This window comes from Camponotus vicinus, unplaced genomic scaffold, assembly GCF_025532165.1.
Source record: "Camponotus vicinus isolate PSW18456_S1 unplaced genomic scaffold, iyCamVici1.0 SCAF_1, whole genome shotgun sequence".
NCBI classification, from domain to species: Eukaryota; Metazoa; Arthropoda; class Insecta; order Hymenoptera; family Formicidae; genus Camponotus; species Camponotus vicinus.
In genome coordinates this window covers 31,494,218-31,512,415 of record NW_028141945.1, presented here as the reverse complement: position 1 = coordinate 31,512,415, position 18,198 = coordinate 31,494,218, and the positions used below count along the sequence as shown (strand labels likewise).

The 18,198-nt window shown below is 43.6% G+C and overlaps 1 protein-coding gene across 6 annotated transcripts in view; it reads right to left on the bottom strand.

The window, feature by feature from the left end:
* Tet (tet methylcytosine dioxygenase-like) overlaps positions 1–18,198 on the bottom strand; it is a 54,220-nt gene that overhangs the window by 34,276 nt on the left and 1,746 nt on the right. For 2 of the 6 annotated variants that reach the window (XM_083079742.1, XM_083079733.1), the window contains exon 2: positions 7,966–10,480. In XM_083079742.1, coding sequence (XP_082935868.1) covers positions 7,966–9,081 — 1,116 coding nt within the window. In that variant the 5' untranslated portion in view covers positions 9,082–10,480. The other 4 variants (XM_083079769.1, XM_083079760.1, XM_083079777.1 and 1 more) reach the window with 4 other exon arrangements.

Below are 18,198 nucleotides of genomic sequence, written 5' to 3'. Positions count from 1 at the left end.
GTTCGGAATTGATTTCGAATCCCGAGATTTCTAATTTCCGAAATGTCTAATTTCGATGATTGAGAAAATATCGACGACATCGTCATAAATATATATCGCTCCAAGCGACTTTGATCCAGCGATTGAATAGCAACCTCGATGATACTGATTACTCGACGACTCGAATATGATTTGCCGACTGTTCTACGCGTTCCGAGATTAATGCGTTTAATGACGTCATCTACACGGCATCCATTAATGCGGACAAAAGATGATCCTGAAAGATCGATGAACGAGGAACGCGCACCCCTCGTGTCGAGACGTGCAGTGTCAGAAATAAATGCTCGCAAGCTGTCGCTCGACACCTCCGATCCCGATTTCAATTCACCGATTGCACCCCGCGAGACTGGGTCTAAGCTAATCCCAATTACAAACGACCGTTAATTTTAATCGGTGGATCGGGCAAAATCGGGTCAGCACTCGTACGAGAGAATTGTGCTTCATCTTCCTTTTTCACCCTCCCCGCTTCTACCGTTAATCGATCGCGCGCCAAGCGGCTTTGATTTATGTTTACACGCTAATTATCCTCATTTACATAAAGATAGAACGCACCGATCAGATTTGCATCGCGCAGAAAAGCTGGTGAAACTTGTGACGAGGAGAAATCCAATATCTCGCAATTAACTTTTTACGCGTATCGTTCTCTACTAGTTTAATCTATTGCGCGAACGCTTCTTTGTCATCTCACACTTTGGAGAGAACTGTACGCGCCTTAAGAGCGATTATCCTTGATCGGCAGCGGTAGGTTAGTGTAGTAGGTAGGTACATATCGTACCAGCTAGATTCGCTTTTATGACGTCATAATGAACCGGCAATCAGCAGCGTTGTCGACATAATTCCCGTGGCGTTGTCTCGCTCGATCCCAGTCAACTCGATATTGTTCCCGTTGCTCCTTTTTACGTCCCGTCTTCTTCGGTGAAGAAGGTGAATCGAACATGTGGATGGGGGAACTTTTCGGAAAGTTAATAGACGTCGAGTCTTATAGTATCGCACACTGCTGCAAAGCCGTAAGAATTCCTGGAAAATATTGGAGCAAACCCGTACGATTGTCACGGGACGCATACAAAGAGACATTTTTACCCCGCTTCGCGCGAGGACTTTGAAGTTAAATCGATAGGAAGCAATGTGGTCGAATTGAAACGAGCCACACGAAGGGATCGGCAAGGACGACAAGGGGGAAAAGGGATAACGCGATGTGGTTGACGCACACGCTCGAAATTGGCCGCGCGAAAATGAAAGAGCTTTCGAATCGGTGTTCTTAATTGACCGAACGATTGACCGTCGCGACGATTACATATCCTCGCGATTTTACATGTCGAAGAGATTCGCACGCGATTCCCCGATCTGATCAATTACTTTCGTACAAGTCCCAAGTTGTTTCGAGCGCGATCGCACGCATTCATCTCTCGATCTCTCAAAGTATCGATCGATTTAATTTCTCTATATATTTCTGTATATATTAAATAAAATGAAGAAAAATTCTACCTCTTCGCATAAAGCCGGGAAATAAATTAGCAATGAGTAAGAATAAAAAATGAGGACTCTCTCGCAGGAAAAATATATATCACCCGTTGCGAGATATGAATATTTCTCGCGGAATGTTTCTTCTAGATTGAACGAATCTCTCGGCGGGAGAATCGCACGCGAGATAAATCAATATCAATGGTAAATCTGTGCCCGTCTCCTCCTCCCCCTCGCTCGGTGGCGAAGGGTAGAAATCCAGAAAAAGGATGAAATGATGCGCCACTAATTCTGTTACGTTCGTCATCGGCGACGCGTATTGTGCGCGCGCGGTGCACGTGTACCAAGGAAGAGAAATGTATTTTCAGACGCATGCGCCTATGGGTCTATGTACAGGGTGGTTCATCACGTATGTATATAGGACGGCGTGGCGTGGCGTGGCATGGCGTGGCATGGCGTGGCTTGGCTTGGCGCGCCGCTGCCGCTACAGCAGCTGTCAGACAGCTGTACGGGGCTTTTTACCTGCTCCGCGCGTTTACGCTATAATCGCGCGCGTACGATTCCAACTGCTTCGGCGAAACATACCGGCGACGATCCGCGGAATCGATCGTGGATCTCGTAGGAAAATCTGCGCGAAAGAAACGGAGAGCCCTCCCTCTTTCTCTCTCTCTTCGTCATTTTCTCGTCGTTTTTTGCTGCTGCTTTTATCGTCTCGCTGGTTGTTCTTTCGCGATCAACCGTGCAGCTCCGATTAATGACTTCTTTGTTACTTTCGCTGCTTTTCAAACGATACTGTTATTCAAGTCGAGCGTTTTTTCTTTTACAAGTATCACATTCGAGAATGGCGTGACAGACGCGATTATTTTGCTCGAGGAAAGAAATTCCTCGTTGCAGTCTACAGTCTGAAATAATCAATCAATGATTGATAACTGAATATCAATTTTTAATTATCCGTTTATCAAATTTTTATCGTCGAAAATGTTTGTACGATATTATAATAGCGTAATAACAAAATAAAGTGTAAGTGTGCGAAGAATGGAGGCGGCAGTTTGCTGCGTTCGCGTTTAGCTATCGCAACCGCCTCGAAGACGTTACATCCGGCAAGCGGTCGGATCGATACGCGAGAGAGCGGAGAGAGTCTCTCTCTCTCCCTGGCATCGACCCTGAAGCCAAGACAGACCTTGGACTCCCGTGAAAGGGAAAATTCAAGGTACCCTGGCGGAGAGGGGTACATCGCTGAAAGAGATCAGGCTTCATCGTTCCCTTATTATCAATCTATTCGCGAATATATATTGAAAAAAAAAGAGATACAAATTCTTTCTCGCTGTTAGAATCTTATATACTAGAAATATAAAACTGAATATTACCTGATGATAATTTTCTAGATACGCGAGCAAGATTAATTTAGTTTCTGACTTGAAATAGAGAAAGCCATTAACTTGATATCTCCAATCGATTCGTCATGAGATCCAAAGATTCGAGGTGCGTGTAAACCGTGCAACGCACACGCAGCGTCATCCATACGCGTATGACTCAGAGCACACAACGCACACACGTTTAACGCACGCACGCACGCACGCACGCACGCGCTTGATGCACGGAGCTGCAACTCAAAATCGATATAGCGAATCTAGCCAGATTATATCCTTCGCGGGGCTTCGCACAATACATGTAATCCGCTGTAAACCGTGACCGCAGTTGAGATCGTAGTGATATTTAGGCGCATGTCTAAAATCGATAGCAAATAAATACTGCGTGCGATGGGAATTTAGCCAAATCGTCTGATATAAATAAAGAATATTATTGAGAAGAATTAAAAATCTCTGCGCAAAACAATAAATTTGTTAAATTAGGTTATTTTCGACTCAAAAATATTTAATTATGTGTATATAATAAATTTATAACAATTGGAAAAAATTAAATTAGTAATTATTTATTAATTATACTCGTCATGCGATATAATTCTTTCTTCTTTTTTTTCTCGGATTCGAATTATTTTTTTCGATAAAAAGGCTACAAATTTTATCGAGTTTTTTAGTTTCTGTCTCTTTACTTATTTATTCAACCTTGAAATAATTTAGCTAATTTTGCATTTTTCAAGAATAATTGCGCAGTGCAGCGAGGAATTCTATCGTATCATCAACTACACGTGAACAAATGACTGATGACGCTTTCAAATAATGATTGCGTGGTTCTTAGAAGAGATTTCTAGTAAACGTTATGTCAACAATTTTTATGTATATGCGCATGTGTGTGAGATTATCGAATCTTTTATATATCGCATCATATTACATAGCTTCTATTGTAATATCAAGACTAACCCATAATTTTACAGTTAGTTAATATTGCGAGGATCCGCATTAAATTTTCAGGTTGAATAATGTAGAACTGGCTTTACAATTTCCTCGTCCTGCGTTCTGGCAAATAGTCTTAGCGGGGATGCCGGCGTCAAAGAGGGGTGGAGAGGGATATCGCCGCGAGAAGAGAGAGAAAGAAGGAAGAAAGACGACACCTGCGTGTGTGCGTGCGAGAGAAAGAAAGAGAGAGAGAGAGAGAGAAAGGGGGGATGAAGGGTGAAGAGGGGATGGAGTTATCGAGGAAGAGAGATGCGAAGGGTGAGACATACAGGGGAGAGAAGCTGGGGTAGAGGGGTGCAAGGAATCTCCATCGTGGCAAACGGGTCGATCAAGTGCGTGTGCAAACATTTTCCGCGTGCGTTTTCTTCGCGTATGGGTGGAAAATTCGGCCAGCGAGGGAGGAGATGAGACAACGATAAAAACAGCGCGTCGAGAGGTAGAAAATTTCCTATAAACATAAGCCATGCTGAAAATTTGACGAGAAGGGAGAAAAAGAGAGAACTTCCCTCTTAGTTTCACTTCCCTCTTTTCTCTCTTAATCCCTCTCTCTTTTTCTCATATTTGCACGTAGAAAATTTTCGAAAGTGCGAAAATAAAGTTCGCAAAGGGACAGACGCTGAATAATAAAACACGTGTCACTCTGCTTTTTAAATCGCGCTAAACTCTCATAAACATGGAATATTCGTTCAGATCGAGATTACTTTGAAAACTTCTCAATATTTCGTGTACGATAATTACTTATCTTTATTCGCGCGCGTGCAAAATATTTGTATGTATTTTAAAAATCTATGATCCTTGACTAACATTAAAGTTTTGGAAACTAAACATGTCGAGAATTCGAGAATATCCTTTATGATTCTCGTATCCCGGCGTATAACGCGTAGAGAATTCGAGAGAAACCGTCGAGGCGCGCGCGCGCGACCGTCGCACGTGCGTGCCTGCGTGTGTCGGGGAGGCTGTGACTCATCCTGCGGGAGAGGGAGAAAGAGAGCGAGTCCTGTTCCCGCGGCAGGAAACAACGAGTGGGGGTGGAGATCGATATATCGACTTGAAACGCTCCTGCCGTTAGCGGGAACTGCGTAGCTTCAAGGTCCTCCCCCGCACCCTTCCACTTCACCCCTTTCTACGTTTTCCTTCCTCTTCCCTCTCGCCTTTACCCTTGATACAGTCGATTTTTCGGGCGGGCTCGGAAGCGCCTTTAACGCTCGTTAAATCTATTTTGACTCTTTTTTTTTGTTTCGCGAGATATTGAATCGTATTGTGAAATATTGTCGCAAATAATCTGGTAAATTCGAAAGAATCGATTTCTAAAAAGTGATACGAATTCAATGAATTATACTGGAAATTAATCAAAGATTGCGTCGTGTCGATGGTTGTTAAGATCGAATATTACAAATTACGTGGAAAGCGTTAATCGAGCCCTTGTCATTACGCGAGATAAATTCTGCCCTGCTTTTCACAGCATCCCAAAGTGTCGCATCGAAATGTTGATGCGCAGCATCACTGAGTTTTTAATGGCCGCATCAACGGCACGAGCCTGTCGCATTATTTTGCCATGACAAAGAGAGCGCGAACGGGTTGATTGGCCTGCCGTCAGATAACCCTGAGCAACCGAGAATTGTATCCGGTTATCGTGCGGTTATCGCTTTGGCGAATAACGCAAAAAGCATTCGTAATGCACTCGCGAAACTCGCTCCGTTCGTCGAGACAAGCCGAGCAGTGCTGTAGTTAACGTAACCGAAACCCTCGTTCCTACCAAACAGATCCCCTTTCTCTTTGCCCTCTCTTTCTCTCCTTCTCCTCTCCCCTGCTCTCTCATTCTTCTATCCGCTGGCTTTGACGGGCTTCCGTTGTTTCGATTTATCGAGAAACCGGAACCAAAAAGCAACCGCTTCAGCGCAATTTATTTCGTTCCCGATGAAAGACAATTCATAGACGCGACATTTTTTATCGTTTATCGATCTTCGTTCGTTTGTAGAAATTATTGAGAAATTATTGGATTAAGTATTTACGATATATCGTTAGCCACAAAATTGAAAAAAATCACATTGCGTTAAAAATTCGATAGGCCATACAAGAATACACGCTTTGGATACGAACCTGCTTGTATTTTTATTCGCGAGTAAAAAAACCAGTACGAATCGTGCAAAGATGCTACGCGGCGGGTCGATGATCCATGTGTTTATGAGAAATCGGGTCAAAACAAGGAGGAAGACGATAAAAATCAAACCAGCACAGTCGAGGGGGAAAGAGTGGATGTCGGCCTCTCGACAGCAGGTGTGCGATGAACTCTCGAGGGCAGAGTCCTTTCTCGCGGGCGAAAGGAAAGACAGAGCAGGGACGGCCGTTCCTTCCCTTGGGATAAAGAGGGTGTTAAGTTCTAGGGGGTGCGGGGTTGTTGTGACGGCGCGCCTATACACCGGTCTTCGACTCTTGGCGATCTATCATCCCTTTTTCGGCGCGTTTCATTTTCGCCATCGCTGTTGACATCGTCGAAAATAGTCGGGAATCTGACGTGAGAGAAACAGTAGACGGTTCGACAGATCCAACTCGCGCGAAGGAAAGAGAGGAGAGAAAAATCTTACTCGAGAAATTTGACAAATCTACTTCGAAAAAACGTAGCAAATTTTATTTCCTAAAACATTCCGCGGAAAACGAGAAATTCGTAAACCGTCTCGTAAAAAAATTGGTTAATACTTAAATACTTAAATAAAACCGATTAGATACATGTATAGTGCGCCATCGGGAAGCTGCAAAGTGCACCGATCAGCGAAATGCTAATTGATAAATGGCGGAATGTTATCAGAGGATTATGTTGACGGCAACGTCGGAACGGGACGTACAGTCCGGTGCGCGTGTCGCCAGCAAACAACACGTCTGTTTCTGAACGAGACGAAGTTCGATACGCGATTATTATGACCCGCGGTGAGCCTTGAACTTGCCCTACGATAAGCGAAGCCGTTTTATGAGTCGTTGTTGCTGCGCGCCTCGCCTTCTCGAAAGGCATTCACCAATAATCACCGAGGCGATACATATATATATGTACATAATATTCGTGGATCATAACATTCGTTAATCAGATCGGAACAATCGCGGTATTTTTTGATTAAGTTATATTTACATTGTGGCATTTAATTAAATGTATTAATTACAAGAATGTCAATTTTTAATTTAAGCAATTTTACTCTTGTATCAATATTAAAAGCACACATTGTATACAAAAATAGATTTAGATCTTTGAAACTGAAAACGAGGCGAGATAAGATATTTACACTTCCTGTCCGGTATCGATATAGTAATTAGAATTAGCTCAAGCTTGATCAAACGCGAGATTGCAGGTAGTTCGACGCCATCTCTAGTTGCAGTAGCAGCTGAACAGTTAACCCACCAACCCCCTGTTCAATGTCGCTACAATAATAAACCACCTCGGTTATCTGTATTTCTGTATTTCCCTCAGGGATTCTCGGCACATTCAGGCATCGAGGCCAAGTTCAGGCTATATATATCGTTCTATAACGGCGTTTTGTCTGTGCATTTATACCATCTTGTACATACTATTACGATTATAACACGCATTGCGCGTGTCTAATGATATTAAAACGCCCTTTAAAATTTTTTTTTACTTTTTGCGTTACATTTTATTTTGCGGTTTATTAATTTTTCTATCGTGCGTCTTTATTAATATATAAAATGAATTCTATCGAGCGGATAAAACATGTTTTATAAAATGCGATAAGATATATATAATAAAAACGATAGATTAATAATGAATAAAGGAAAATTTAATGCAAAAAAGATTTTTTGCTTGTAAAAACAAATCCCTGGAAAACCGAGTATGCATTCTTCAATAAATTGCTCAACGCTAGAAACATTTTGAAATATATATACATTTCTTTATATAAAGCATGCATTAGATTTCATTTGTAGACGACACGAGCATTTACGACGTCGCAGAGAATTATTTCACTCATCTCCCTCATCGCGCTATTCATTTTAGTGCTTTACGATAATAAAAAAATGTATGCGTATAACGAAAGGAACGTTTAGATAAGAACCGTAATGTGAATCGTAAATTAATTATGAATTCGTGATTCAACGATCTACTCACCTTCTTCTCCGTGAGCTTCTCGCATCTCCTCATCTTGCAGATCTGATGGCTCTTGTCGTTTCTGCACGGTGCACACTCCCCGCAGTTGTCTTTGCGCTGACAGCCTATGCACTCTCCGCATCTCTTTCGCTTCTTCTTCGCCGGCTTGTCCCCGAGGCCGCTGTCACCGTCGCCGTCAGTCATACCACCGCCGAGATGATGCACGCCGCGATTCGCGGTGGAGGATACAGCTGCGACCTGGCCGGAACTCTCCACGTTGCCGGTACCGGTACCGCCGCCCCCGCTACCACCGCCACCGCCCCCGCCATCTTCCGATTCCATGGAACCCGCGCGGATTTTTCTGCGCTCCTTCTTGCGACCGTCAATGCCGATCGGTCGCGAGGTCGGCGATGAATCCAGCACGGTCGACATCGGATTTTGAAAATTCGCATGGTGCAGTTGCGGATACTCGGGCTTCACCACGGTCAGCACGGTGTGATGAGGGTGACCCGGCGGCGGAAACGCTTGGGCCGGATTGGAGCCCAACAGCTGTATATGACGCTCGTCGAATAACTGCTGCTGAAGCGCCGGGACCTCCCGAGCCTGTACCGGTGCCGGTACCAAGGGATAACCGACAGATCCGCGGTGCGGGTGAGGTACTGGAAGCGGTGTCCCGAGCGTGTGGAAACTCGGTAGACCCACGGCCGACGTGACTGGCGGCGAATGCGAGATGGATGCCGGTGATAGTGGCGTCAACGCCGTCAATTGCGGTTCGGCTTCGCTCGGAGCGGTAAATTGGCTGGCGAAGCTGGGCAGACCCTCTATACCGCCCTTAGACTCCCATGGTCGATATTGGTTCGCTAAAACCTCGCCGCGGGAGTCGATCAGCCGTCCAGTCAGGCCCTCGTAGTAGTCCCAGGACGGTATCAGACCCGTGCCGACGTCTTGCGAGTGGAGGGTCGTCAGCGTTGTCGAGGTGTCCATTGTATTGTCGCCGGCGAAGCTGCTGAAGGGCGGCAGATGCCGCGCGGACAGGTCGCCGGCGCCGACCGTGCCCGGTGAGGTCGCGACCGCCGCCGGAGGGCTCGTTGGGACCCTCTCGGTGGCGACGACCTCCTTCGTCACCTCGGCGCTCATCTTCTTCCTCGCCACGTCATCGCGACCTTAACGTCCGTCCCTCGGTTCGGCGAGTCTCGCCACTTGACGGTGGTAATCCTTTTTTGTTTCGGATCCTCTCGGAATCGCGCGAGCGATACTCCCTCTCGCGTTCCGATTTTCCTCAACACTATATACTTGCCCCCGAAATGTACGCGGGCTCGAGATTATCTAGTCTTTTTCGAACGGATAATCAATGAAATTCTTGCACGCGACATTGGCGCTTCTTTCGCGACTAGTCGCACTTTGATTCTCGTTGATGCGTCAAACCGGATCCTAGAGACCCGACTTAGAAACGGCGTAGTGTCGTTTGTGGATTGACATTCGCGGTGTCTGTCCAACTCTCGTCTTGAAGTAAATTCTTCAACTTCGATGCACGATGTCGCGCGATTGGTTATTCCGTATATTTCGCACGTAGTCTTCTTTGTTGATTCTTCGATATTACGATCGCTCTCTCACTTTTTTTTTGCACTCAGCTTCTCACTCTTTCTCTCTCTTCCTTTACCTCTGTCTCTATCTATATCTCTAGCTCTGTGTCTTTTTGTACTCAACAGGTTTAGGCTACGAACTGAAGTAGATCGGTTGCTCTGGGAGTGTTCAAGCGAATCTGGTTGATTCCTCCCTTTGTCTGCTTCTTCTTCCTTTCGCTTGGCGAAAATCTGTCACGTGACGCGTCCAGTTTAAAAAATGCACTTATATTTTACGGCTATTTCTATAAACCTTTACAAAACAGCGCCGGCTCGCTTAACTCTTAATCGGTTCTGACGAAGGAATCGGTGTGTGTGTGTCTCACTATTATTTCACCTGACGAGAGATTATGTTATTCAATGAATAGAAAAAAATGGTAGATTCTTTGGTTTACGGTCCTGCCCTCGCACTGTATTACTTTGTCTGTTCTCTCTCTTCCTCTCTCTTTTCTTTTCCTTCTATTATCGCTGCCGCTTTTGCACTTGTTTGTTTATTTTTAAGAAATTTGTAGATAACACTGTATGTGTGCCTAAAGAGTTACTTTATTTATTCCAGGATAAAATAAATCTTGCTCTACTTTATTCTACTTTTTCGCTATCTTCTTTCCGTTTCTCTCTGTTACAACGATCACTTTCACCTTGCTTTCTTCCTCGATTTGGCACTGGCGGAGTTGTTTAATTTATCTGTTTCTTCCCCCTTTCTCGTTAGATATACTTTGTACACTTATTAGATAATATAGCTCTTAATCTTTTGTCTTCTTCTGAACCTAAGCTCTTGGAATATCTTCTTTTTGTGTGGTTTTTCTTTACGTCAATATAAACATACTAATTACATATTTCTTTCGCGCTTCGTAAGAAAATAGAAATCACTTGAGGTTAATGTGGCTTGTTAGAAGGCGGTTGATTTGTACGATCTGAAACATGAAACAGAGAAAGATCGTCCATCAGAAAAATTTAGCGTATCTCGTTTATAAGAAAATGAAAATTACTCAAACATAGAAAAAATTGCTCGATCGACGTTAATTTTATCCGTCAGCGTCATATCTCAAAACAAAGGGTGAGAAATCGACAAGAATAAGGGGGATGCGCGGATTAACGAATGTGTCACGTGAGCGCGAGCGAGCACGTGACGCGAGACTATGCGAGAATGTGTCACAGACGTTGCTTATAACGTGACCATCGCTAAGCCAAGGCTACTATTACGTTCAGTGTGTTCGCGCACCAACTCTCGTACGTTCGCTTTGATATTCGCGTACGTTGTGCCTAGCTGTTTCATTCACGTTGTTTAGAAGTCTGACGATGGCTTGGAACTCGTCGCATCATTCCAAGTGGACCGATTCGATCGAAGATAAACAAGACAAAAAGTATTGCCTTGTTGACTGAAAATTCTTCAAAAATCGAATAATTTCACAGGTGGAGAAAATTAAATTTTTAATTACATATAATAAATTAATAAATAATATTTTTTATTTTAATATTTAATTAAGCAATAACATTTCTACATTAAACATTAAAATTTTTCATTTATCTTTTGCCTAGCGTGACAAATTTACTTTAAAAAGATTAGCGTCCAAAATATTTAAATATGTAAATGTAGATTTTATATTATTTTAGTTAATATTTTCAAGGTATTTGTTCGCGTTCGTGAGAGTTTTGTTACCATCGTCAAAAATCCGACTAGCCCTTTGCGAAATATCGATCGATGTTTACTCTCTCGTTCTCTCACTGTTTCTCTTTTTTTCTATCTCCTCTTCCCGCCTTTCCCTTTTTCTCTCGGCGCACAACCAATACATATAGAATACGATCTTTTACATAGGGTGACGAAAACAGCACGGAACTGTTATTTGATGGAATCAAATATATTATTCTTAATGCGGATTTAAAGAAATGAGACATTTGTAAAAGAAGCAAAAATTACGAAAAGCTGTACAAGTACAATCAGATTATGCTTCAATTGTATAGACGTGAGAGATAGAATCTCATCTCTGGACGTTCCACTACCCTGTATATAATCTAGGTGACATACACACGCGCATGCGGCTATAACGGAGAGCTTTCGCAAAGTACGCGGATATGTAACATAAACCGCGCGATAGTAGCTCTCGCTATGTAGCGGTTACCTTCCCACCCCTTGTATCCGCCTCGTTTTCCACCCCCAAACTCTAATAGCTTTACAGCTGTGACCGCCCGGCGCTTTCGCTATCGCTGGAAACTTGCACTGTCGTTTGGCCAGAACTTTCGCTCGCTGGTTTGACCTTGCGGAGATGCGTCTGCTATTTCGCGCTACACGTGAGCGACACCATTTATGTACTTTGCGTGCATACTTGTCGATGTAAGAATTTAAGACTCTATTCCTCGATTCATTTTGATTATTGCAATCATTTAATGTTTATTGTCTAATATAAATATTTATAAAACGTTATAATTTACGATTCAGTCTGGTAATCTCTTTTCATAGTTAATAACTAATATACGCGAATGTGTAAATTATATTTGATGTACTCTGATCAGAAATTCGTGATTATACGCATGTAAATAATGAAATAAGCTAGGCGGAGTCTTATTTAATTGAATTGACTAAATTTTCGTATAAAGACCGGAGGGTTTTCGTCTCAGCAATTGAACTTTACTAATGTCCATAAATCTTGGACTAGGCTGAATATCGCGAACTTTAGTCTTTAAAGGTCGCGAATCTCGATGTGAATATTATCAAAAACTCCAAGTGGTAGCATATAATTTTTTATGTAAAACGGAATCATAATTATATATTAATTAAATTATACATATATGCAGCCGTGCCTTTGATTTTCGCGACTGCATTAAAAATATTTATTTTTCTTCACCGGTGAGAAAGGTAGACGGACAAGAATCCGGACAGAGAACTGAAATATTTTTATTAAAAAAAGCAAAATCGACTCTTATGGACCGTCCGAGCGCGTTTAGAGCTTCGGTTCGCGAAACAATTAATATTTTACGGACAAAGGTGAACGTGTGTGATCCTTCTGATCGTACAGTGAATCTTTTCGAGAACAAGGAATAAGGCTACCGAATTATCCAAATAAGGCAACGATGGTTCGATTATTTCGATCAATCGTTGATCGACACCGATAACCTCTTTGTCGATTTAGATATTGACTTTGTGACGTAGAGCCCGAAAAATCAAATCAAATAATCGGCCTTTGTCCGCAAAAGTAACGTTCCGTTCAAGAATATTCGAGAAAACTCTGAAATATAACGGCTTTATATGATACAGACTTTCTCGAACAATATATGAAATAATACTTATATAAATAAATTCGAGAAAATTCTGCTTTCAATAAAACTAATTAAAAAATTGTAAAATATATAAATGTGAATTAAGTAATAAGAAAGAAAGGCTAAAAGACCGTGGCACAAGATGTTAGAGTGTAAAAAATAATAAAGACTCTAAGTAAGAGACATAATATATTAATAATCAGTTAGAAATAAAAATACATACGTACGTTTCGATCTTTTCAAGATCCTTTTCAATGTTCAAGAAGTCGTTAGAAAATAAACAAACATTAAAAATTTAAAAATAATAATAACGGAGCGCGATTAAACAAAAACAGGCGATAGGACAACAAATAGACATTGTGTACAGTAATAACGGTCGCCAATTTTTAAATGTAAATTTATGAATTAGTTTCTCAGTAAAAAAATATATATAAAATATATATAAAATATAATAAAATTATTTTTTTTAAACGATGAAACCTAATTTTTTATTTTTCAGTATGCGTGTTTAATAAGAATAGTTGTGACACCCGTTAGCCACCTCCGCTTGCACTTTCGTTGAATCGACTGTAGGTGCATGCACAAAAATTCAATATCACCGTCGCCCGTCATACATAGGGTGATCTAAAAGAATATATGCGAGTTATCGGTTCCTTTCTCACCGAAAGACGGAGAATCTGATTTTCTCGAATGAATTTTAGTGTCATTTAATCAACGAAATATTCTACTTATAGAATAAAAATTTACCAAATCATGTTCCAAAGCAAATATATAACACAAGGAGCACGAAGCTATAAAAATGACATTATTTTACCACTTTTACCTCGACAATTTCAACATTCAATGTTTTCGAACACTGAAATTAAAAATTCATTGTATCAATAACATTCCAACGGGATTTTCAATGAGAAAGGTATGGAGATTTCTTTGGCAGTAAAATTTAGGCACCGAGGCAAGGGAGTAATAGGACACCTTTTTTGGGACACTCCGTATAGTCGCGACAGAGAACGAGTCGTTTGCGGATTCTTTCGTCCACGGCGAAGCACAGAACGCAAATTCCGAGAAGCGCATATAAACCAGCTGCCATAGAGACCCGGAGATTCCACACGCTTGGAATTAATATTAGCCGTGCGTCGCTAACGGAAACGTCGCCGAGAAAAATCGCACCCGCTCTTCGATTTACAAAGCTGAATTCTTATTCACCGACAAAATTCCCCCGAATTAACGCAACAAACGTTCACACGCACGATTTTCATCTTTGCTGGCCGATTTTAATTTACAAGTTTCTCGCCTAAGATTGCTAGGGATAAGGATGAAAACTTTTACGACGAATAACACACGAGAAATCTATGAAATCCTTAAAAATAGAGCGATTGCGAACAATAAGCTCATTCAAATGAAACGATAATACTTTCTGTCGTATTTATTAATTTCAGCCTAAATTTTGAAACGTGAATATGCATCAACAGGCGTACTGTTTGTTCGTGCATCGAGAAGAAAAAGAATAGAATGATTCGCGCGCCATTTTTGCCGCAGCGTAATGCCGAAATTAGCGCGGTGCCATCGCGAGAAAGCGGACTAACACACGAGAAGAAGACTGATGAGCTTCAAGTATTCAAGGATTCGAAGATTCGTTAGATACTTTATCAACTCTTTCCGAATCCATTCGGAGGAAAATTAAACTGAGAATTAAAATCGGAGAGTATCGACTCCGAAATATTTTCGGAGTCAATTCTCAGATTATTTGAGAGAAGATGAAGAAATCAGAAAGGCTTTTGAGAACTTTAGGGGATTTTTTTTCGCGCATATAAAAGGATGAAATAATTTTTCTTCGCATCTATACGATTCAATACACCGGCAGAGATTTTATAGACGATTTAAGAAGGAGAAGGATCACATGTGGAAGGAACTCTATCCCGACTACGTCCTCGATGCAGCGCGCCGCGGACGAATGGGCCGCGCGAAGGGCCGATGCGTGTGCGCGTGCACATCCGTGGGACCTTGAATCAAGCAAGCGGCCTTTGTCGCGAGAGAGCCGAACACACAGCTCCTCTCGGCCGAACGCGCCCGGCATCGCGAGGTCGGCGAAAGTGTGTACCCGCCGAAGCTCCCTTTTTTTGCTCGCGGCTCTGCCTCTCGCGCTCATTTTTGCCCTCTTCCTTCTCTTAAAAGCTAGGCTCGGCCAACTCCTTGGAGCGACGGAAACGGACGGAAGATGCGTTTATTATTAGATTTCGACTCCGATTCTCTCCGAGCGTCGCGGATCGCTAATGACGATGACTCGTACACAGCGTTCATGATGATCGATGGAAATGGCGCGATGATGGTGACATTGTCGGCAACGATACGCATCGGTAGCGGAAAATGAAGATTGTCAAAGTTGAAGGATACTGTACTACTTGTAATTACGCAGATCTTACGAATCTCTTTAGGACGGTTATCAATTTTCCATAACAGAGACTATGCGACACAGTTATAGTTATATGTTCCTTACACGTTCGCGTTGGTCCTTCTTAGCACGCTCGACCGCAATTTATCAGAGGGATCGCTTCCGCGTAATTATTTTTACCCAACTCGACTTCCTCGCGATACTTAACGAACCTCGGAAACAGATCTTCCTCTCCCCAAGACCTTTCATTGGTTCTCACGACCGCGATCGCGGACGGATCCGAACGGACGCATCGCGGAAACAAAGAAGCCGCGCGAGCCGTACATCGGGGGATCTATCTCGCGAGCGGGTGGGCGGACGAGCGCGGGGGTGGGAGAGAATTGACAGTTGCGTCCACCACGGATTGTCAACCGAGTCACTTGTTGCTGTCCAGTTTCGGTCCAGCGGTACCGTTCTCCAACTCGCGACTTCTGGCGACTATACCGATCTCCTCTCTCTAGACGGTGAAAAAAAAAGATCGGTCGCGGTCAAAATCGTTTGACGGCGCGCACGCATACGCGACGCATTCGGCCGCGCACTGATTCGCGCGCGCCAGCGCACGCACGCACGCACGCACGCTCGCCGGCCGGCCGGCTGCGCGCTCTTCGTGTGCGCATGTACGGGGTGTCTGATGGGCCTGTCCCTCCGGTCGACGAAAACGATCGGCGAGTCGCTCGGATTTTTTCCTCTCGACGACAAACGTCTCCTCGATCGAAATTTCAAGCCGACTCTTGATCCAGAGGGAGATGGAAATGACGGGAGATGCCCGAGATCGCGATGTCGCTCGGCAATGGCATCGAATAAAATTCGAAATCGAAGACGCGCCACCCTGTATATAGCAGTGCGTGCACGTGCGCATGCGTGTGTTCTCTCTCTCTCGCAAGATACCGCAAAGTACGTCGTGACGACGTTACGAGCGTCGTGTACGAGAGCCGGTCACACGCTCGTTTACAAACGACGATGACGAGGAGAGGAGATACGACGAGGACGACGACGACGGCGACGAGGACGACGACGACAAAGATGACGAAGACGACGACGACGACGAGGACGATGATGAAGAAGACGATGGAGTGCGCGACGACACGCATCGTAAAACACGCATATCTGGTGTAGGTGCGTAACGGTTCGTGTTAAGGGTAGGGGGACAGCGAGGACGTATGAGGGGGAAGGGAGCGGGGCCAGCAGAGGGGACAGGAGAGCTTTCGCAGCGTTAAACCCACCCACACAGGCGCGCGATATCGGAAATGATATAAAATTGCGTCGAGCGCGCCGCTGATATTTAAATTGGTTCGCTAAACCACGGATTAATGCGCGCAACGACGTCCGAGCCTACGCACGGGCTTCGAAAAAGAGTGCTGCGTGGAAAAAAATATTACGCGGCCGAATAATAGACAATCGTGTCGAATAATCGTGGAGAGAAAATTCGTTTTCTTTTTCCTTCTTTTTAAATTAAAATGTTAATATTTTATAGCATTTTCCGCAAAATCATTATGCAAAAGCGCATCAGACGCATAATCAAAGCAATCCGCGATTCAAACATTTAATTAAGCAATGTGAAAAGATGCTCCGAAAGACGCGATCAAAATCGAACGGAGAATAATTGATTAGATGCCAAATTAGATCGGCAAACTGTTGGCGGCACCGATATCGCGGCACCGAATCTGTCGAATTATTAAAATGCATTAAAATGCCTGTGTGAGTCATATCTGTCTAGCGAAAGTTACATGGATGAATCGGTCGATTATAGAAACGACGAGCGTAAAATCGAACGAGTTAAATGTAAAGTAAAGAATTGACTCGTAAATCTTTCGCTGTTCGTTCCTCTCTCGCTTGTATTCATCGTTCATTCGTTTCTTTGATTCTTCGTGTTCGATCTCGATCTCCCACTGTGTTATAGGAAAGAGAAAGAGTGAGAGAAAAAGAGAGAGAGAGAGAGAAACAATCAAAAAATCTTTTTCTCCTTTTTTCCGTATCCCGACCACGAAAAGGAATTATCATCAAATTGGCTCTAATCGAAACGATGCAATGGTTTTCAAGTTTCACGCTTTTCCTAAGCGATATTTTCCCTATTTATCCATCTGTATCTTTAGCAAATTTGTTTCAATAATTTTTCCTAATAAATCACGTCACTCGCACATACGCACACACGAGCGTGTGAGATAATTTTCCAATTAAAAGTACATTTAATATCGATCGATTTTTAAAGGTATTATCAAGATCGATAATAACAAATTTTCAGTCTCGCTCAGCTGTTGACAGTTGTAAGAAACGAAACTGATTGTGACACACATTCGATTGGATGGCTTTGACGATTATTTCCGCCAGAACGATAATCGTTCGGAGATAATCGCTTTATCGTTTCGCATTTTGGTAAATCGATTCAACTTGTAGACCTCGCATTCGTGCATTCGTGAATCGCGCGAGTGGACGGGCGGACGCGAGATGAAAATTTGAAACGAAAGGCGATCGCGCGCAGGCAGGGAAGACAGACAGACACCCCGGGTCCTCCGGAGCTTCTATCCGAAATAAAAGCCGCTGACGGAAAACGATGTAATGCGTGGTTATAAGAACCTGTTTCCCACACGCACGCACGCACGCACGCACGCACGCACGCACACACATACACACACGCGCTGCGTGCGTAAGTCGAGCCTAGGAAGAAGCGGATTTCTTTCGGGGTAAGGGACGCGCCAGACTCGTCGCTGCCCCACGTTCTCACGCGTCTCGACGACGACGCCGACGTCGGCGTCGGCACACGAACACGTTTCTCGTTTGACGCACCGCGAGACCCGTAAAACTTTCGCAGCACGATACGTGCATGCCGTGTTCGAGGACACTACCGTGCACCGCCGCCGGCTAACGCAGGAGGCGTTGACGGCGACGGCGGCGGCGGCAGTGGTGGTAGTAACGGCGGGTAGTGGTGGTTGCGACGATGCCACTGGTGCC